General features: G+C 47.8%; 1 protein-coding gene across 1 annotated transcript in view; it reads left to right on the top strand.

Moving 5' to 3' along the window:
* RAB6B (RAB6B, member RAS oncogene family) overlaps positions 1–22882 on the top strand; it is a 68868-nt gene that overhangs the window by 24877 nt on the left and 21109 nt on the right. Inside the window, exon 2 of the mRNA XM_010387974.2 lies at positions 6551–6609. Coding sequence (XP_010386276.1) covers positions 6551–6609 — 59 coding nt within the window. The remainder of the gene's footprint in view (positions 1–6550; positions 6610–22882) is intronic.

The raw sequence follows: 22882 nt of genomic DNA, 5'->3' as shown, positions 1-22882 counted from the left end.
TACAAATTCTGTGCCCTGCACAGGACTGGTACACAATGAGCCCCAGTGGATGTTTGCTGAGTGGCTGGAGAAGCCTCACTGGCCTCTGCAACTACCTAGAAACCACCATAATGTACGAGAATCTGTTTACCTGGGACCTGCCAGTGAGATGGGGACCTGGGGCCCATGGGGGGCACTGATGGAGTGAATAGCCCCCATAGGTGAGGTCCAGGTAGGCTAGGTCCAGGTAGGCAGGGGTAGCTGATTGTGAAGGGCCAGCATCCAGTGCACCCTCCTTTGATGGGATTTCTAGGGTACATGGGACCAAGCTCCTCTGGACATCCCCATGGATGTGCAAGACCCCTGGGACAGTAGTTCTCACTAGGGTAAGAAAATAAATGTTTCATGCTGATGCCAATAGTGAAAAATAAGCTTACATCTTTAGCTCAGGAGATTGAGTGATTATTGTTAATTGCTTTTTCTGAATGCAGTGCTGGCATTTGTGCTTTTGATCTGACAATTATAAAGAAGGCTTTTATGAGTGACCTGAATCCAAGGTGATTGCTTGGTGTTTTTCCTTGCCCAGTTGGCTTGGGTTCAGGGAAGAGCTCTAGCATCTAATGGCCACGAACCCAGGTCGCAGGGAGAAGTTCTGGGCTCCTCTCTGAATCTGACCAGTCACTGGTCCTGTCCCCTGCTCTCCTCCCCATTCTCTCCAGCCCCACCACCTCTGCATTGTTCACTGAGATCCTCCATCTCTGGCAAGATTTCTGCCCCCAGTCCGGCTTCCATAGGCCATTCTGTAGCAGAGTGTCCCCACCCAAATCTTAACCTCGAATTGTAATCCCCATAATCCCCACGTGTCAAGGACGGGACCAGCTGGAGGTGATTGGATCGTGGGGGCTGTTTCCCCCATGCTGTTCTTGTGATAGTGAGGTCTCATGAGATCTGATGGTTTTATAAGCATCTGACATTTCCCCTGCTTGCACTCACTCCGTCCTGCTGCTCTGTGAAGAAGGTGCCTGTTTCTCCTTTGCCTTCTGCCATGATTGTAAGTTTCCTGAGGCTTTCCCAGCAATGGGGAACTGTGAGTCAATTAAACCTGTTTCCTTTATAAATGACCCAGTCTCATGTATTTCTTCATAGCAGTGTGAGAATGGACTAACAAGTTTTCTTCTTTTTAAAACACAGGTCTATTGCTTGGATTACCTAATGCTGTGTAACAAACCACCCCAAAACTTAGTGGCTCAAGACAGTAAGAATATTTACATTGCTCACGAATTTGTAGTTTGAGTAGGACCTGATAGGGAAGTTGTGGCTTTGTTCCATGCAGCATTGAAGGCAACTTGAAGTCTGCCGGCAGGAGTCACCTGAAGGCTCACTCACTCACAGGTCTGCTGGTTGCTGTTGGCCGGGGGCCCCAGTTGGTTGCTGCATGCGTATCTTCCTCCTGTAGGCTTTCTTGGGCTTCCTCACAGCATGGTAGCTGGGTTGCAGGGCTGGCTTCCAGAGTGTGTGAGTGTGAACGCGCTCCAGGCAGAAGCTGTGCTGTTCTTTCTAAGCTAGCCTTGGGATTCCCACAGGGCCATTTCTGCCATAGTCACAGGCCTGTCCATATTCACTCCATAATGGAATGTCAGAGTTGGATTGTAAGAAGAGCACATGGGATGGGAATATTTTATGAGCCCACTATGGAAATTATGAACTGCCACACCTGTTCACACCATCCTTCTGCTGAAGATCCTTTCTGAAGCTCCCACTGCCCTTGGGCTAGAATCCGTGCTCCTCCATGTGGCTGACATGGCCTGTGCCGTCTGGCCCCTGCCCCTGCCTTCGTGCTTCTGTCTGCCCCTCCCTCCCTCCACAGCTGGCCCCAGAGATGGGTTTGGCTTAAATCAACCTGACAGCCACATGGAGCTTCCATGAACAGTGTTTGCCACTCACTCCTCCCCACACAGTGTCTGGCTCCACTTGCCCTGAGATGTGTTTCGCCCATCGCAACCTAGCCTGTTGCCTCCTGTTTCTTCTCACAAGCGTTTTCTCTCCCTGCCTCTGTGCCTTTGCGCACATTGTTCCCTCTGTCTGGAATTTCCCCTTCACCCCACCTACAGCCTTCCCCAGCCCCACAGCTGCCCCGCCTTCTTGCAGCCATCCTGACTGCCCGGCCACCTGCACCCCTGCCTTTGGGATCTGCCGCTTTGCTGCTGTCAGACCTTTACATAAACCAGCACAGCAGAGTGGATGAGGCATTGACTCTGGCTCAAATCTGTGCTCCTATTCCAGCTCCACCACTTCCCAGCTCTGTGACCTTGGAATAATAACTAACTCATTGGATCGTGATGAGGATTAAATGAGAGAACCTAAATAAAGTGCCAAATTCTCATCTGCTGCCAAATAGAGGCCCAGTAAGAGTTTGAGTTTCCTCTCCTTCTTTCTAGCATCTCCTGGTAAATGCTCAGTAATGAATTTTCTCACCCTCATTTGGTTGAAAAAGGAGAAATGCATCTCCCTGCTTAATCATGTGGGACTAAACTACCAGAAGATTACAAGAATATTGCTGAGCCATGATCAGAGAGAAAATAAAAAAGCTCAATAATGATTTGCCTGCTTATTTTTAATAAAACCTGCCAGTGGAGCTGAATCTTTGTCCTCAGGAAAAGCTCCACTTTGCTGCAGTGGTGTCCGAGAACTGCGGTAGAAGCACAGTGGTGTGACCTTGAGAACAGAGCTGGCGGGAGGACAGCTCCCACAGAAGCTCTGGCAGCTGTTGCGAGGTAGGGGGACACAGGAGGAGCTCCTGGCTCGTCCACCTGCCCGTCTGCAGGGCTGCTGGGATGCCCTGTGCTACTGCTCCTCTCAGGCTGAGTGGGAATGCCCAGTCAGGTGGCTAGGGATGAGTACTGCCCACCCTTTATGGTTGGGGGACTGAGAAGGTAGCCAGGTAGATGCAGTGTGCAAGCTCTCCATTTGCAGGTTCCAGCACTTTCTACCCTGGGCAGTTGTTGAGGGCAGATGTGGGCTGAGGAAGGGGTCTTTGCCCTTTAGAGGGGAGAGGAGCTTAGCACAGGGCAACCCCTTACCCACTCAGCTCCTTTATGTGATACCATGGGCAGAGGCTGGGCAGAAATGGACAAGAGGAGCTCATTTTAATAAGCTCTGCCTCAGGTCTGCGGACGCTTCCCCAGAGACAAAGCATGGAGGTCAAGGGTCTCGGATACCACTGCAGGGGTGATGAGAACATGGGTCGTCTTAGCGGGCTCTGAGGTGGGGAAGAAGGCTTTAGCTCCGAGAAATGAGAAAAACGAGCCTAGAGGAATAGCGTAAAGTCATTGCCTTTTGCATAAAAGCAAGAATGAGTCCCTCATCCGTTTCAAGCCTGAGTTGGGGTGCTGGGCCCCAGATGTTAAAATTCTCACTTTCCGAGCCCTCCTTGTGCCTGACAGAGCACCTCCAGGGCACCTCAGTGACCAGTTTCTGACCTTTCAGATTGGATCAAGCCCCTCCCAAGTAGAGAAAGGCCCCCAGTTCCAGACTTGGCCTGGGATGGGCTGTTCCCTGGCGCGCCACAGCAATGGCAATAATGACCTGGCAGAATCCTGAACCCAGCGTGATCTATCAAGGAGTACCCGGATAAGAACTGAGCACCTAGTCAGGCAGCCACATCCCAGCCCCACTCAGCTCTGACCCTAGGGCAGGAGCTGCCACCTGATGGCCCGTTGTGTGAAGTGCGGATGACATTAGTGCCGCCCAGAGTTGAGGGCTGGGAGGTGTGGTGCCGGGTGTTGCTGCAAGCTTCGGTGGGCAGGTGCCACGTCTCCTCTGTTTACTGTTCTCATGTCAATTCTGTGCCTGACTCAGCCCCTACTATGTGCCTGGAACATGCTCTGTAAATGCTGGGGTCATGTGTTGCGTATTGTGGTCCTATTTTCTGTGCATTCCCCCATAGAAAATATTGGCTCTGGCCAGGACCCCACACCTAAAAGCTCCTCCTGCACAGTCCCAGTAAAAAACTTTTGGGGGATGTTTTCCTGCCACCTAGACCTGTGAGCCAGTACTAATCCACTGCCAGTGGCTGGTGTCTCAAGGAGGGGCACCTTGGCATTAGAAGGTGTTGCAGGGATTTCCAAGTTCTCAGCTACTCCATGAACTTCCTGTGCCCTTAGTGGCTTTTTGGAGACTCTGCTTTCTCTCCTCTCTGTGCTTGGAGGCCCCAGGGAGAAACCTACTGGGAGAAGAGGCTTAGTATCTTCCCATCCATCTCCCCACCCTGATCCCTGATGCAAACCCCTTTCCCTAAGGTACAAGATGCAGAGCGTTGCTGCCTAGGGAAGTGACCAGTGCACCCTGGGATGCCTCTCTTCCTGAGGAGGCAGTAACTTTCCACGGCCTCTCAAAAAGGAGGATGCCGTGTTCTCCCCAATTGCATCTGCCTCTTGCTAGCTCAGGGTTGCCCCACTTTTCCCTCTGTGGTCCTCAGCCAGGTGCCTGTGCCTTCATGGCCTCAGAGCTGATCTTCCAGGTGTGGGAGGCCCCCCACTTCTCACCTTCATGTGAAATTTAAGGGGAGATTTAAAGCAGTCAGAATATTCTTTATAGCTTCATTTCTATCAGAAGTTTAAAAGGCTGCTTCCAGGTATAATTAGAAGATATCTTGGGCACATTTCTGCTCACCCCAGAAATGTTCTTTTAAAAATGGGGCTGTTCTGACACCAGCTGGTACCCTACAATTCACTTCTGGCACTGACCACCCAGAGTTGGCATGGTGGTCAGTATTCTCCAACAAGGGCAGAATCCTGACCTGGCAGAATCCTGAACCCAGCATGACCTATCAAGGAAGACCTGGATAGGAACTGAGCACCTGGTCAGGCAGCCTCATCCCAGCCCCACTCAGCTCTGACCCTGGGCTGGGAGCTGCCACCTAATTGCCCATTGTGTGAAATGGGGATGACTTGAGTGCCGCCCCGAGTTGAGGGTTGGGGTAGTAGTGATACATATATTTTTTCCATCTGATATTCCGGAAACTACCTTACCTAGCTCAGTTACCTGCTGCCTCCTTCCACTTTTAAACATTTCCCATGTGCCTTGTACTTTTTACCTGATTTAGTTCTTACTACAGCCCCCTGAAGTCTTCATTGTAAATATATCCATTTTTAAATGAGGAACTGAGGTCCTGGGATGGTGATCACCTCAAGGTGACACAGCTGAAAAGTACCCCAGTAGGATTTCAATCCAGCTAACCAAATTTGGGTTAAAGATGGGGTCTTCCGAGTTCACCCCAAACACAGTGAGTCAGATGCTCCTTCTGAGTAGATGATCGTCTTTCCCCTAGCACATGCTGGCGGCTGGGAGCTAACTGCACTTGTCTGTTACGTGGTGCACCGTTGAGGCTTCAAAGCTGGTAAAGGGCCTTTGCCAAGGGGTCCTGTTGGCTTGTCCTGCTCCCTCCAGGGAGTGACCAGCCGCCCCACCAGGCACAGCTTGCGAATGTCCTGCCAGCCTGGGAAATGGGAGGGCGAGGGCGTTTTTGCCTTGCCTGCCAGCGTTACCTGTCCTCCTGCAGCCCAGTGCAGAGAGGGCTCTGAGCCAGTACAGCTGGACAGATTCCCCACTCTGGAACAGAGCCTCCCAGGGCCATGGCGGAGACATGGTGGTATAGTACAGAGAAGCATCGTGCAGGGCCTCTCCTAATGAATGTTCCTTGACTGCCCTCTTCTCCCATCCTAGATGGTTAGAAACGCAGCAGCTGACATTTCTGTCACTGCCAGGCCCCAGGGGAGCAGCCCAGGGTGAGGTCAGAAGCCAAATTTTACAGTCTGGGAAATTAGCAGCATTCGTAGGATTCCCAAGAGACATCCTGGTTTCTCTCAGCCTTGCCAGTGGTTCTCAGTTGGGGTGTCACTGCCCTTACAGGGCATTTGCAGATGTGTGAGTGAGTCCACAGTTGTCACAATGACTGGGGATCGATCCTCCTAGCATTTGCCCAGCGGGGTTCTAGGTATACTAACCATCCAGCAATGAGCGGGACAGTCAGGTACACAAAGAATAGTCCTGTCCATGAGAGACATTGGGAAATGACATTTGCCTCCCCGCCCTTGGTTCCTTAGAAAGCCACTGTCCCCACCAATCTTCAGGCTGAATTAACAGGAAATAAAGGGCAGGTTCCATCCCAGTGTATGACCAACAACCAAGTGTACATGGGCAAGTACGAGAGGAGCCTCCTGTTTCGCGTCACTTACCCTGATTCTTCATAGATAGTTCTTGCATCAGCTGGGTTCTCCTGGGTCAAGGAAGACCTGGATTTGGGTAGTGGAAATTCATGGGGCAGTGGGACACCTCCTCCTTGGCAGCAGCCTGGTGCCTGGCAGGACTAGCTCTCAGCCCACCTGGAATAGAGACTCGGTGGCCACACCACGGGGTCCTTGGCAGGGACCTATCTCCCACTTCTGTATTTCTGCAACTCGGCCTTTCCTCAGTGCTTTTTGGTTTTATCTGTTTTCTTCAAATGCAGTGTGTTTAGAAGAGCCTAGCTCAGATGCCGTGACTGAAAACCTGTCTCCTTGTTGTTTTGCAGTCGGGAAGACGTCTCTGATTACGAGGTTCATGTACGACAGCTTCGACAACACATACCAGGTGAGGTCCTGGGTGCTCACCCTCCATATCACCTGGCAGCAGCCAGCCTCTCTTTGAAACTTGCTGAGCTGGGGTGGGAGTGGAATGGCCCTGGGTTCCCAGGGTGTCATTTCGCTATGGAGGAGCTTCCCACCTCTATACTGGCCCCATCCCTGTAAAGAGCTTGAGCCCTTCTGAAAATCCACACCTTGGTAAAGGAAACATTTTCCAGAGGAAAATTCTAAAAATAGAGAGAGTCTGTGTTCTCTTGTTCCTCACAGGCAGATCCAAACCATGATAGTGTTTGGTTATTCAGGGGAGTCATCATGTGGAAGAGGAACAAGATGAAAAATGAGAGAGGTGAAAATGAGAGTGTTAGGCGAGCTTGCATCTCATGCATGGTTGTAATGGTTGTGTTTGCTGGGACCTTCTCTCTTTCGCTCCCTGCCCCCTACACACACACACGCACGCACACACACGCACACACGCATGCACACACGCATGCGCACACATGCACGCACAAGCGTGCATGGACACGCGCACACACACACACACACGGTTGCTGAGGCACTTCCTTCCCTGGAGAGGCTGGTGTGATGAGCTTGCCCTGCCCTACAGGGCAGAAGGCTAGATTCAGTGACCTCTGCAGCTCCTGGCCCTGCAGGGGTAGTCTGGGATCAACCAGAGGCCCAGAGGTGGTTCCAGGTGCCCTGAAGGCCAAGCTCTTGGGGGTTAATAACATGTCACTTTCCTGGCACCCTGGTGAGTAGGGAGGTTTGTGCAAGTAAAGTAAATTTTCCACGCAACTATAGCTTTTTGCAAAAGGCACCAAACTTAATCATTTCAACTCTTTTAAGGAAAAAAGGTGCTGTTTTCTTCCTTAGATAGAGACAAATGATAATGCATTTTTCTACACCAGTGGATTCTGTGAGATACTAATTCCAAGAGGTGTTGGTAGGTGTGGGGCAGGTGGGTTCAGAGCTTGTACAGATTTAGGGAACACTGGGCGAACAAAAGTAAATCTGCTGTGCTGCAGGGCTTCTCGGAGCCTGACTATATCAGTGGATGGTTTTGATTTATTGAAAGAGAGATATAGTGTGTAGGATCTCCCAGATGTATTTGATCATGGAATCCCTTGGTCATCGAGTTCTCAAAGGACGAATATTTATAGAACACACCAGGGACTGCTGTTCTAAGATGTCCCTCCGCCTTTCTGGATTTACAGAGTATGTGGAGCACAGCTCACTGCAGATTGCAGCTCTGTGTCTACTTTTTAGTCTGTCTGTCTCCCTCTGGACCAGTTATCCTCCTTGCCTTAAATACAGCCCCTCTGTCCGCCTCTCTCTAATTTTCACTCTTTCTCTGCAGTGGTCTCAATTTTTACTTTACCTCTGCTTCTGCTCTGCTGTGGTCTGAAATACTGGCTAGCCCATGAACTTGGTGGAACTGACCATAGGAATTGACAGAGGCTCTGGGAGAGGGGCCGTGGCTGATGTGCACAGCCTCAGGCGTGGACTGTGGGATGTTCACCTTGGTCACACTTTGTCTTTGTTGTATCCTCTCTGGGCCAGGGCTTTGTAGCACCAAGCCTGTCCTCCTAATGAGGGGAGTTCTACTGGATCAGTTTGAATTCAAGATGACAGCTGCAGCAGACTTAGTTCTGAAGTCTGACTTGGTATTCATTTATTTTTGTGCATGCATGTGTGTATGTGAATGATCTCATATATTATTTGGAGTTTTTACTATTAAGTTACTTATAATGCCTCTTGTTAGTGTCCCCTTGAAAACAGTGAGACTGTTGGTTGGTTGGTGTTCTTGGCAGTGGTGGGTGACAAAGGCCTCCTCCCAGGCCTGTGCAGTAGGTCCCATCAGTGTGGATCAAAGCCTCAACTACTCCCCATGTCATTCAAGGTCCTCAAAATCTTGCCCTACCTCCATGTTCAGTGTCGTCTCCCATTGCCTACTGCTTGTCCCCCATCCTGTGGTCTAGCTGACTTCCCTGCTCCTGCTGCCCTTGGAGCGACACTGTTATGCCTCCACACCTTGGCTCATGTCATTGTCTCTGCTGGAATGCCTTTTCCTCTCTTCTCTGCTGCGAGAATTCTCTGGATGCATCAAGGCCCAGAGCACACGTTTGGTCTGAGTGGTGAGGGCCTTTCATCCTCTGTTCTCTCCATGACCAGTCTCTCCTATAGCATCATCCTCAGGGCTGGTTTAGCCTCTCAGCTGTGCAGTAGCTCCTGTGTGCTTCTGGCTCTGGGCTGGGCTCTGCGCTTGGCTGAGGCCAGGACCCTCTGGGACCCACCACTGGATTCATGAGTCTAGCACATGCCCGACCATACTTGGAGTCACCAATGCCTGCTGGCACAAAAAAAAAATCATGGAGAGTTGGCCTCGGGTTTTAGACCCATCAGATCAAGAGGCTCCAAGGACCAAATGTGGTGACAAAATGGAGAGAAACCTCAGAGAGGACTGCCCTCCCCATCCCAGGCTTTCTCTTTTTTTTTTTTTTTGATATTGCAGCAGGTGGAATTCCTTTCCCAGTGCCCTTAAAAATGGTAATTAGGCTGGGAGACCAGGGCTCCAATTCTGTGCATACAGAGGCTCATTTTAATGAAATCTGTGGAGATGGAGAAGGGGAAATGTTATTTTGTCTGTTTTTCCTAACGTGGTGGCAGAGGCATTTGAGAAGTAGACAAGATCCCAGGGTCTTTGGGGGCTCAGCAGACCTCACCCCAAGTTGTGCCCCTGCACAGCAATGACTCCTCACCACCCCTTCAGATACCCTTCCAGCTGTACAACCTGGCAGAGCTGCCTTGCCTTGATTGACTGAGGTGCCCAGACAGTTCCTAGAATGGGATCTATCCCTCCTTCCCTCTTTCCCTCCCACACTTTCTGTCTCTGGCCCCACTACTCCCCTCTTGTTCATTCATTCTGACAAAAGATGTTTGTCAAATGCCTACTGTATGTTTGGAGAGGCAGAAGAAAGTGGCCTGGCCACAGAATCTGACCCTGCCTTCAGCCAGGGCATGGAGGGCTGGGAGGGGGGTGTTTATCCCTATCCTCAGTGACAGCTGGTGAGTTCTCCCTCGGTCTAAAGCTGAACATGCAGGAGACCCTGAGGGACTGGCATGAGGACCTGGGTGTGCGGAGCTGGGTTCTACAGACCTCTCAAGACTTTTCGTCTACTTGATAGGCCCCGTGAGATGCCTCAGGGGGGCAAGTCTTCTACCTCCTCTTGCCTCACACTTACCTCCTCACCCCCAAACACACACACACACACACACACGCATGCACACACATGTTCTCAAGGCACATGTACTCTCTGGCCTCTCAACACCCTGCCCATCACCCCCTCTAAATCCACTCACTTGAAGAAGTAAAAAAGCAAGAGTCACAGCCAGATAAGATTCATGTCTGCAGTGGTTCTCTCATATAAAACCCCAACTAAGTAACTACTTTCAAAATTTATGGTAGAAAAAAACCTTCCAGTATGTGCACTGTGATGAGACTTGGCTGTCTTTGGGGCCAGCCCCCCTTCCTCTTCTACAGGCCAAATGAAACATACTGCAGGCCTGGTCTGTGAGCCACCTGTGTGAAACCTGCAGTCACGCCACCGTGGAAGGGTTCAGTCTCTGCAGGTAGCTGCTGGGGATGGAGGGGGAGGACTTGGCTGCAGCACTCTTCTGGGGCCTCTCATGGGCCCACTATCACTCCTGGCTGCCTGTTAGCATTACCTTTTGGGAGATTCAAGGGCTGGCTCGGGCATTAGCATGGTTAAAGCCTCAGCAGTGATTGTGAAGCACTTAGAGCCCACTGGCACGTCCCAGGACCTCACACCATGGCACAAATTAGGAAACCACTGACCTAATGGGCTGTCCCTGGGAGCAGGTCCCTGGCCTGCCAGAGCTCACTCAGCTGCTCTCAGGAGGACACACTGACAGCGTGGAGGAGCATTTCTGGAGGCCTGTGAAGCTTTACCTGCACTGGGTCCCTTCCTGGGTCCCACAGAGCTGTTGGGAACAGAGTGGCTGCCTCCTCGCCCTCCCAGGCCAAGGCGTTGCCTGAGATGTTCTGGCCTCACAGGTGATCCTCACTGCATTCCTGCCGCTCTGCCCTGAGGCTTTCTTCTCTCTCCTCCTGGGGCTGCCTTAACAAATTGCGTAGAGGGGCCTTAAACAACAGACATTTATTTTCTTACCATTCTGGAGGTTGAAGTCCAAAATCAAGGCACAGAGGGCCTTGTTCTCTGAAGGCGCTGGGAGAGAATCCTTTTCTCCCAGTGCCTCTGGGCCTTCCTTGGCTAGTGGCTGCATCACTCCACTCTCCGCTTCTGTCTTCAGCAGGCCTCCTGTCTCTCTCTGTCCTTGCCTTTTCTTACGAGGACACCAGTCATTGGATTTAAGGACCCACCCTAAATTCTGGATGATTTTTCATCTCAAGATCCTTAACTAATCGCATCTTCAAAACTGCAATTTTCAAATAAGCTCATATTCTGAAGTTCCAAGTGGACATGAATTTGGGGATGGATACCCTTCAACTCACTCCAAAATCCTAGCACCTCCCAGTCCTGGCACCACTGATCCCAGTGGGGACTGCACCTTCTGGTCTGTTCCTCAGCTTGGGCACCTCACCGCATCCCCCAGCATAGCCCCTGCAGGCTCACAGCCCCTCTGGCCCTTCACGTGCCTCCTGCCCACCATCTCGACCTGGTGAGGCCATTTTCCCCAGGATCCTATCTTGGCAGCATGACTTTTTATTCTCACAAAGTGTCTCCAGATTATTTCTTTGTGTAACATTTGTAAGTTGATTTAATGAAATAAATATGAGTGTTTCCTGGGGCCTGGCCATTGTGTCTGCAGGCCACGTATCTGGCTGCTTAGCCCATAAGCCAGCACCTGCCCCTCCGCAGTGATCTTGCCCTTCTGAGAGGAGCCGAGCTCCACACGTAGCACATCTCAGCTGCTTAGGGAGGGGCAAACAGGAGAGGTCACGGTGCGTGGAAGGCTATGCTTTATTCAACATGCTATTTGGTGCTCTGCCATCTCTTTCCAGGTCAGCACATTCTCAGGTGGCCCTGGGGGTTGCCAGCCTTGAGCAGCATGACCTTGACAAACAGAGACTCGGGCCTACAAAGCCCCCGCACTGCCTTTGCTGGTGTGGGTGAGGTAGGGCCCAATGAGGAAAACAGACCTGAGTGAGGGTCAAGCCAGAGGTTCCCTGTGGACAGACACCCACACACTCACAGACACTGGACCCTGACACCCACACCCAACCCAGGAATAGAAAAGGGGCATGAAAAGAGACACCTGTAGGACTTCGGGCAAGATTCTGAGGTTGCTGAGCACTTTCTTCTTGGTGTAATTTTCCATCATCTAGACTTTAAGACCTATATGAGCTATGGTTTAAATACAAATTTACAGCCGAGGTTGGGGGTTCATATCTGTAATCCCAGCACTTTGGGAGGCCAAGGCCAGAGGATTGCTTGAAGCCAAGAATTCCAGACCAGCCTGGTCAACATAATGAGACCCCGTTTTTATAATTTTTAAAAAAATTAGTTGTATATAGTGGCATGAGCCTGTGGTCCCAGCTACTCAGGAGGCTGAGATGGGAGGATTGCTTGAGCCTATGAGATCAAGGCTGCAGTGAGCCATGATCATGCCACCGCACTCCAGCCTGGGTGACAGAGCAAGACCCTATTTCAATCAGTCAGTCAATTAATAAATATATACATACATATTTGCCACATTCCTACCTCTAAAGGAGGCCACTGGTCTAGATGATACAGGGGTTAAATTCCATCTGATTAGTTTCCAGGTTAAAACAATGCAGTACTAAGACGCTGAAAAGCTCGGTGTGTTGGAGTGGAAGGAGGGCAGTAGTGGGGCCTGTGAGTGGGCTGTTGGCAGGGCTGCATTTTGACTTTCATGAGCCTCAGGCATTTCGCTTCAGGGGCCCTAACATGGGCTGAATTGTGTCTCCTCAAAATTCCTGTGTCGAAGTCCTGGCCCCAAGTATCGCAGAATGGGACTGTAGATCAAGATAGGGTCTCTACAGAAGGAAAATGAGATTATTAGGGTGGCCCTAATTCAATATGACTGGTGTCCTTAGAAGAAGAGGAAATGAGGACATTGACATTCACAGAGAAAGACAGCGTGAGGACACAGGAAGGGACGGCCATCTGTAAGCCAGGGAGGGCCTCGGAAGAAGCCAACTGTGCCTACACCTCAGTCTCCGACTCCAGCCTCCAGAGCTGTGAGGAAATGACTGTGTTGTTGAAGCTATCCAGTCTGCGGTACTTTGTTATGGCAGACCTAGGAAACGAATACAGGTTTCTTCCTTTAAAAAATGTTAAGAATTATATTTTTACAGCTACATTGGTATAGAGATGAATGTAATTCAGACTGGATTCATTATAATTATAGTCATTTCTTCTTCTGATTTTAAGATAAATTAAAATGGAAACATTTTCCTTGGCCCTTACATGTCTTGTGGGCACTGGGCTTTGTGCCCCTCATGCCTGATGGGTGAGTTGGCCCCAGTGACTGGGACTGTGGAAGGCCCAAGACTGAGTTGGGATCCCTGGGTAGGAAGGGTGCGCCATGGAGGGTTCCTGACCCAGACACTGACGGGATCAAAGATACAGAATTTATGGCAGGCAGGGCTGGAGGGACTGGGCCGGGACCAGGGGTGGCAGCTGAGGCAGGACACACAAAGACTCAGATCAAAGATACAGAGTTTGTGGCAGGCAGGGCTGGAGGGACTGGGCCTGAAGCGGGACACACAGGGTGACAGCTGAAGCGGGACACACAAAGACTCAGATACAGCTGTGTGTGGAAGGGCAGGGAGGGCAGGGGCGAGTGAGGAACCATGCAGCGCTGTGTGGGAGGTAAGTGAGGGACCTAGGAGAGACAGCACAGGAAGTGGAAGGGGCCAGCGAACAGTGTGTCTGTGGGTTACATACAGAAGAGGAAGAGGCCTGAATGTGCCCCAGGTTTCTGTCTGGACATGCTGGAAGAATATCAATGCCATTGACAGAAAGAAAAAGGAAGAGTCCAGTGGGAAGTAATGATCAAACAGCCAAAATGCTTGAAAATGGCTGTTCTCTGAGGCCAGCCTGTGGGAGACTGGGCAAATCTAGATTCCTAAAGCCCTAAAACTGGGTGCGTTTTTCTCGAACAGAATGTAGGACGGAGGCAGAGTGCCAGAAGAAGGGGCCTTTTACCCACAGAATCTCAAATGCCGTGTGTCCCCAGCACCTGGGGGAGATGGGGACAGGATCTTCTGCCCTGGTAGAGGTGGTCAGAGTGAGGGCACATGCCGAGGAGAAGGATTCAGCATGTCCCCTATGCCTCAGTCCTTTTTTTTTTCTTTTCCCTTCAAAAAGAGGCCTGGGTTTAAGCCCCATGTTCAAGTCCCACTTCGCTGGGAGACCTGGGCCAAGCTTTTCAGTTTCTTAGTATTACTTTTTTTTTAACCTGGAAATTATTCAGATGGAATTTAGGCCCTCTATCATCTAAACCAGTGGCCTTCAACTTTGGAAGTAGGAATGTAATTAATTTGTATTTAAACTATGGCTCACAGAGGTATTAAAGTCGAGGTAGTAGAAAATTATGGGCCAAAACCACTGTTGATACAAATGTGCATTACTCTACAGAAAGAATGATGGCAACCCTGCAACAAACCAAGATGATAATGATAAAGTGAAATGAATGATAACTTTCCACAGTGTCCTGACCATCCCTGCATGTGCACTTGTGCTGTGCTTTGCTGCTCTGCCAAATGATGCTTGACCCCGTCGACTTCGGGCAGAGCACTGGACTACAGTCCTTGGTTACCCCTAGCAACATGAGGATTTTTTTTTTTTTGTATTAATAGAGTGGAGTTTCATTTTTTGCAGACATTATGTTCTGGGGTCACAATATGAGTTGACACTCTTATGTCATGAAATCTGAATGCCAATCACTCTGGCAAGATGACCCTGCCTCAGAAACCCACTGGGGCACCGCAGGTCATCCAGGTGTTCCCTCTGGGCATTGAGCCGGCAAAAGATACTCCAGGTGTTGGACTTTTGAGGGCATCTAAGAACTTACTTATGGTAACCTTCAAAATGAATTAGGAAAGATTACCAAAGCCTGGAGCAGAGATCTGCATCCTGAGTCCATTCCACTTATTAAATGTATCAGGAGCTAGTGGTGGGCTCACCCAGTACCCACTGGCAACCTCCTACTCCCTCGCTTGACTACTTTAGACTGCAAAAGCTAAACTTGGCTTTCCCAGCCTCCCTAGAGGCGAAGGGTAATGGTGTGACTCAATTCTGGCCAATAAGACACAAGCAGCAGTCTGCTTGGGGGGAAGGATTCCAGGGAAGCTCTTGCTTACTTCTTCTGCCTTGAATGTGGATGTGATGTCTGGAGCAGCAACAGACAGTCTGCACAAAGCTGAGAACCCATGGGCCATGACAGCAGAACGGAATAAGCAGTAGTCCAGGGGCCTGATTTATCACCATTCAGTGTACCAACCACACTGCCCAGCCTCTAACATCCTTTCTTTCTCTCTCTCTCCTCTCCTATGCCCTCCTGTCCACTTCTTTGTCAGCACATGCAAATTAGAAATGTAGTCCCCTTCTAGTACGGAAGGCTGATGAACAGTGGCATAAATGAAGGAGAGTTTTAATTTTGTAGGTGCAAGAGGTCATGTGGTTGGCACACTGAGTGGTGCTACCATCAGGCCCCTGGACTATTGCTTTTTCCATTCTGCCGTCGTGACCTGTGGGTTCTCATCTTCGTGCGGGCTGGCTGTTGCTGCTCCAGACATCACATCCACGTTCAAGGCAGAAAAAGCAAGAGCTTCCCTGGAATCCCTCCCCCTCCAGCAGACTGTTTCCTGTGTCTTATTGGCCAGAATGGAGTCACACCATTACCCTTCGCCTCTAGAGAGGCTGGGAAAGCCAAATTTAGCTTTTACAGTCTAAAGTAGTCAAGCGAGGGAGTAGGAGGTTGCCAGTGGGTACTGGGTGAGCCCACCAGTAGCTCCTGATACATTTAATAAGTGGAATGGACTCAGGATGCAGATCTCTGCTCCAGGCTTGTAATCTTTCCTAATTCATTTTGAAGGTTACCATAAGTAAGTTCTTAGATGCCCTCAAAAGTCCAACACCTGGAGTATCTTCTGCTGTAAGAGTTGAGGGGAGGGCTGGCACACATGGATCCATTTGTCACCCTTTGGGAGGCCTCTCAGGGAGCTTCAGGCCACACAACCTTCACATATGGGTGGCTTTTGAAGGGACCCGCTGATATTGATGAAATTTAACCTTGTTTAAAGTTTGAAGGTATATGTTTTCAAAGCACAGTCAGTAAATAAAAGAGCAATCACATATTTAAATTGGGTGGTGACTAAAGTACAAGCCACTCTCCATTGGGAGAAAAGTGGCCTCCAGGACCATACAGACTTTGAAACTGAGGTGTCTGGAAGAATGCAGGTAACTGTACTGTGGCCTTCTGAGCCAAAATCCCCTCCCCCAGGGCACATTACTGCGCTTCTGGCAAGGACACGCCCAGCCTATTTGCCAGAGACTGCTGTCTCATCTCTCCAAAGCACCCACTTGCCAGTCTGGATCCTGAAGTTTCAGCAGGCTCATTTGCAAGCTAATTTGCATGACTTTACCCTGATACTTTAATCTAATGGTTAGTGGTGCAGAGCACAAACAGCAACTTCATTGTCAAAGGCTTGTCATGCCCAGCTGCTTTCTGCCACTTATGGATGCTTCCCCAGCCCTGGGCCCAGGCCTGGCCAAGGCTAAAAGAAGATGCACATACATGCCTTTTCATTATTTCTCTTCCTGAGAAGAGAATCTTGAGTCAATTTATGCAAATTACCATGCAGATTTCCATTGCAGACTTTATTGCTGTGTCTTGTCAGAATGTGGATACAAAATTGTATTTCATAATAAATGCACATAGCAAAGAAGACTTCAACAAGTGCCTCAGGAAACCTCTCCTTCCTCTGGGATCAGCAGGGCCAATGGAAGCTTCTGTGCAGAAGGAAGCGTGTAATGTACTGTCGTTCTGCACTGTATGTCTGAACCCCTGTAGATACTGTTTAATACCACATTCAGAAGAAGATAAATGTGGATGCAGCTATGAAATCCATACTCATAAGGTTCCTCACATTTTGCATAAATGAAGTGCCTGCCCTTTCTCATATGCAGTGCTATTTGTAAGCACAAAGATATTAAAGGAATAAATAAGCATTGCCAGGTTTGGAGCAATCTAATCCTAGCAGTGTGTAGCTCAGCCTTCTCAGAGGACACGGTGCACCCAGCACAGCCGAGGAGGGAGAGGAGGGTCATAGGGATTGTGGACTGGCTGGCAGGAGACTCCCCAAGGACAGGCCTGCTGCTCGTGTTGTCATGATATCCTGTGTTTACATCCCTGTAAAATAGTTACCAGCAAAAATAATTTGCTTCATACCTCACAAGAGAAAATGAAGTTCAGAGAAAGAATGCTTTGACCAGGAGACTCCATGGCAAGCTAGAAGAGGGAAGTAGTCTCCTTTAGAACCCAGCTCTCTGAAGGTCAGCCTTTCCTGAAGCTCTGGGAATACTCAGTTATTGGGATGTTTATAGGGATTGCAACCACAAAGGTTCCTAGGGCAAAGAGTTTTAGTTTCTCTGTTGAGATTTTTAAATCTGTGCCTTTATTATGAGCTTATTTTTATATTTGAGCATAGTTATATGAACTATTTTTAAATACTTGCCTGCTATTTTCGACATCTGGGTACCTCAGAGTTAGTTTCCATTTAATCTCTTTTTTCTTGAATATGGCTCACATTTTCTTCTTAATTCATGTGACTAGTAATTTTGGGTTATACATTATGTTAAAACTGTGGACTCTATTTGTTCCTGTGAAGAGTGCTCTTGGTTTTAGTGGGCAGCTAAATTGTCTGGACCCAGATTCTCAATTCTCCCCACTGTGGTAGGCAGCAACTGAAAGTTATGTTCAGATTTTTTTGTTTGCCTGTTTTATTTTGTTTTCAGTCTTAGGTAGGCTGCTGCTTAGGGTCTGCTCGGGTCAGTCAGAGATTTGGGTAGCATTTATATGCAGAATTTGGGGTCACCTCTCTGTATCTATGTCACTTCCAGGATTTTCCATACTTTCTGGCTGCTGTAGTAGCTTTGCAGATTGTTCTCAAATTTCTCAACCAGTAAAACTGTCTGTGCCTTATTTGAGGCAATAGATGATGTCAAAGAGCTAGAAATTTTCTAGTAACTGAGGCCCAGCCAAGGCCCTCTTAAAAGTTCTTGTTTTGGCTGGGCGCGGTGGCTCAAGCCTGTAATCCCAGCACTTTGGGAGGCTGAGACGGGCAGATCACAAGGTCAGGAGATCGAGACCATCCTGACTAACCCGGTGAAACCCCGTCTCTACTAAAAAATACAAAAAAACTAGCCGGGTGAGGTGGTAGGCGCCTGTAGTCCCAGCTACTTGGGAGGCTGAGGCAGGAGAATGGCGTAAACCCGGGAGGCGGAGCTTGCAGTGAGCTGAGATCTGACCACTGCACTCCAGCCTGGGCGACAGAGTGAGACTCTGTCTCAAAAAAAAAACAAAAACAAAAACAAAAAAGTTCTTGTTTCTATTCTGTCCTTAGAGAGCTGACTTTTCTCTTCTGGCAAATGAACTTCATCTTAAGTGGGCTCTGCTGAACTATTATGGCTGATGACCATAAGATTATGACAATAGGTAGCCAGATAGTATGTGACCCCCAGGAATATTCAGTGACAGCTTCAGGGCGCATGACAGGTTCAGAAATGAAGGGATTTCAGGAAGGAGAGGGAGTACAACTGAATAGTCAAGAGCAGGGACTTTGCACTCAGGGAAACTGATACTGACACCACTGACTGTGTGACCTTGGTTCTGAGTAAGCCTTGCTTTCTTCTGTGAATAGCACCTTCTCATGCATAAGCATCTCCCTCTTGTCTCTCACCCCGTACAGGGCATCTGCCACTCCTGGGCATCACAACCTTCCCAGACTCTGATTACAACAGAAGGCAGTTTGCAAACTTTACTGCACAAATGAGTTATCTGAGGGCTTGTCTGGAATTCTGATTCCCAGAGATTGTGATTCTGTCTGTCTGAGTGGAGCTCAGGAATCTACATGTTTAACACGCTCCTGATGTGATTCTGATGCAAGTGACTCATGGGCTACATACTGAGAATCATTGAATCAATGGCCAGTGGAAGAGATTGATCAGTATGAGATCTTTCCAGTTTAACAGAGAAAGTGTTAAATGAGGGGCCCTGGACCAACCTGAGGGCCCAGAAAATGATTTGTAGAAGAGCTGAGTCTTGAATTCCAGATAAGTATAAACCATATGGAAGAGCATTCCAGAGGAGGGAACAGTATTAGAAAAGGCCCAGACACACAAAGGAACTTGTTTGTGAGGAGTTCTGTACAGAATATTATTTCTAAAGTATAAAGTGCAGGCTGGGCAAGGAGGGAATGAGTCCAAAGAATGCCAGGGACAGGCCCTGAACAGCGTTATAGGCCAGCTTGAAGTGTTTGAGCTATTTCTTAGAGGCAGTAGAGAGTGATATGATCGTATTAATGTTTCAGAAAAATAACCCTGTGCAATGGTTTCAATGTCACCATCAAAACTCATATTAAAATTTAATTGCCATTGTGACAGTATTAAGAGGTGATCCTAGAAGGATGCAGCTGCTTTAAAAAAAAAAAAAGGTGGAGCCTTTAAGAGGTGATTAGGTAATGAGGGCTTCACCCTCATGAATGGATTAATGCAGTTATTGAAGCAGTGGGTTGATATCCATGGGAGTTTGGGCCCCTTTTTCTCTGTTCACTTTCCCTTCCACCTTCTGACATGGGATGACACAGCACAAAGGCACTCTCCAGATACCAGTGCCATGTTCTTGGACTTCCCAGCTTCCAGAATTGTGATAAGTAAATTTCTTTTTAAAATAAATTATCTAGGGAGGCTGAGGCAGGAGAATGGCGTGAACCTGGGAGGCGGAGCTTGCAGTGAGCCAAGATCGCGCCACAGCACTCCAGTCTGGGAGACACAGCGAGACTCTGTCTCAAAAATAATAATAATAATAATAATTAAAAAAAAAAATCCAGTCTGTGGTATTCTGTTACAGCAGCAGAAAATGGACTAAGACATCCTGCCTGCTACATGAAAGATTAATTACAGTGGAAAGCATGAGGGATAGTCAGGAAGCTGTTGGTGTTATTTAGGTAAAAGAAGTTCAGTGTCTAAACTAGGGCAGTGGGGTTGGGGATGGAGAAAAAGGGAGCTTGGTGAGAGCCCTTAGGAGGCCAAGTAACCAGTTCAGTATTCATTTGATGTGAGGGAACAGACAGCAAGTAAAGAGGAGCAACTCAGGAGGGCTTTCAAGGTTCCAGAGACATGGGCGCCCTGGGTGGTCAAGGTGCCATTTATTGAAATAGGAAAAATAGCAGAAGCAGATTTGGAGGAAGATGATAGGCTCTTTTCAGAACATACTATATTTAGTCAACTGTCTAGTGGATAATTAAATGGGATTTGTAGTAAGTAGCTGGATGCATAGATTTGGGGCTCAGAACAGGGGTAAGGCCTGAGTTATAGATTGGGAACTGATCAGTATATCATATGTGAAGCATCGAGAGTAAATGAGTTCCCCTTGAAACAAAACAGTAGGAAATGCCAACATTTTAGGAAAAGAGAGGTAGAAGATCCTACAAGAGAACAATAAGGAACAGCAATTAGAGAGACAGGGAAAGCCAGAAACAAGTAAAGTCATGGAAAGCAAAGAAGAAACAAATGCCATAGAAGAGGAATGGTCAGCAGGGTCAAGTGTGTTGTGTCTGGCCTATACAGTGTCCTCATGATTTGGTGATGAAATGGCAACTGATGACCATAGCAAGAGCTGTGAGCAGAGGGACAGAAACCAGAGTGACCTAGTTGAGAAATGGGTGGGCATAGAGGAAATGGATACAGTGGGTTTGAAGTCCTTTTCCAAGAAGCCCATTGAGAAGAGGTGAGAGATTGCAGATGACTAGAGAGCAACTTAGTGAAAATGAGGGATTTTTCCACTCAAAGATGTGAGAATCTTGAGAATGTTTCTTGGATGAAAGGAAAGAGTGAGTAGAGAATGAGAGATTGAGATACAGAAGAGAAAGGAGATGGCTGAGAAAGCATCATCCAGAGAAGGCCAGGGCCAAGAGGGCCTAGGAAGAGGCTTTCTTTAAACAGGAGAAATAACAAATACTCAGAGCCTGGAGGCGTGTGGGGATAAGTCTGGACATATGTAGACAACTTTGCAAATACCTTTTGAATCTTGACTGCAGTCTCAGCTGTGGACATTTGACAAGTCACTTAGCATCTCTTGTATTCCGTTTTCTTAGCAGTGACACAGAATACAGAAGAGCCTAACTCATCACATAGATTTATTGTCCAGATTAAATTAAGTAATGTATCTAAAGCAGTTAGTACAAGAGCTGGGAAATGATGAAGTGCTGAGATGTTTAGTTGTTACTGTGGATGTCATTGTTACTGTGATAGGAAGCAAGCAATCAAGGACAAGTAGCATGTTTTTATATTTGCCCATAGATTTGCCATTTCTGGTGCACTTGTATTCCAGCCTTAAAGATTCTAATTTCCATCTACAAAATTTCTCTTTAGCCTAAAGCATCTCTTATAATGAGTGCTTGCTGGTGACAAATTATGTGACTTTCCCTTATGTGAAAATGTTTATGTTTTGTCTTCATTTTTGAAGAAAATTTTCACCAGCTATAGAAATCTAGGCTGACAGGGTTTTTGTGTGTGTGTCTTGTTTTATTTTTTAAGCAGTTTAGAGATGTTATTCCCTTGTCTTCTGTCTTCCATTATTTCTGATGATAAATCAACTCTAATTCTTACCATTGTTCCCTTGTATGTCACGTGTTGTTCTGTTTTCTGGCTGCTATTACGGTTTTCTATTTTTTTATTTTCAGCAATTTGACTATGACAAACCTTGGTTTGGTTTTTTACAGATTTACCCTGTTTTAGGTTCACTGAACTTCTTGGAACGGTGGGTTGATGTTTCTAATTAACTTGGGGGAAATTGGGGGCTATTGTGAAGATGGTTTTTGCTTGCATCTGTTTCCACTGTCCTTCTGATACTGTAGTTGCATTTTTTATTTTATTATTTTTTGGGGGATGAAGTCTTGCTCTGTTGCCCAGGCTGGAGTGCAGTGGTGCGATCTCAGCTCACTGCAACCTCTGCCTCCCAGATTCAAATGAGTCTCCTGCCTCATCCTCCTAAGTAGCTGGGATTACAGGCGCCCGCCGAGATACCCGGCTAATTTTTATATTTTTAGTAGAGATGGGGTTTCACTGTGTTGGGCAGGCTGGTCTCAAACTCCTGACCTCAGGTGATCTGCTTGCCTCGGCCTCCCAGAGTGCTAGGATTTAGGCATGAGTCACCATGCCCGGCCTCTAATTGCATTTATATCAGCTCACTTCATATGGTCCTAGGAGTGCTTAAAGCTCTCTTTATTTTTATTGCATCATTTTTCTCTCTGTGCTTCAGTTTGAGCAATTTATTTTGGCCTGTCTTCAGGTTCACTGAGCTTTCCTCTGCAGTGTCCTAGCTACTGTTGTTTAAATCCAATGCATTTTTATTTCAGATATTATAATTTTTAGTGTTAAAAGTTCCATTTTGTTTTGTTTTAGAATTTTCATAAATCTCTTGACAGTCACCCTTGTTTATTTAAAATTTTTTTACATATTTATAAGAATTTTAAAGTCTTTGTCTACTAATTCAACATTTGGGTCATGTAGGGGTCTGTTGAGCTTTTCCCCTTGATTATGGCTTGAATTTTCTGTTTCTTCACATTTCTAGTCCTTTTTTATTATACAGTGGACCTCATGAATAATAAGTTATAGTCCTGGATTTTGTTACCTTCCTCTGAAGAGTGTTGTTTTATTTTAATAGGCAATTAAATGATGGGCAGTTAATATTTTTTAGGGAATGGTTAGTTATCATGTATTGACCTTGTTAAGACAGATGTCTTCATCCATTCAGATTGCTGTAACAAAATAGACTGGGTAATGTATAAGCAATTGACATTTATTGCTCACAATTCAGGAGTCTGGGATTTCCTTCCAAGATCAAGCCTCCAGCAGATTCTGCATCTGGTGAGGAGTTGCTCTCTCCTTCAAAAATGTCACCTTTATGCTGTGTCCTCCGTCGTGGAAGGGACGAAAACTGTGTCCTCACATGGCAGAGGGGAGCCAGGGCATTCCCTTAAGCATCTTTTA

This window comes from Rhinopithecus roxellana, chromosome 1 (assembly GCF_007565055.1).
Source record: "Rhinopithecus roxellana isolate Shanxi Qingling chromosome 1, ASM756505v1, whole genome shotgun sequence".
In the NCBI taxonomy this organism is placed as follows: domain Eukaryota; kingdom Metazoa; phylum Chordata; class Mammalia; order Primates; family Cercopithecidae; genus Rhinopithecus; species Rhinopithecus roxellana.
The sequence above is the reverse complement of the archived record's forward strand: the minus strand, read 5'-3'. Positions and strand labels throughout refer to the sequence as shown.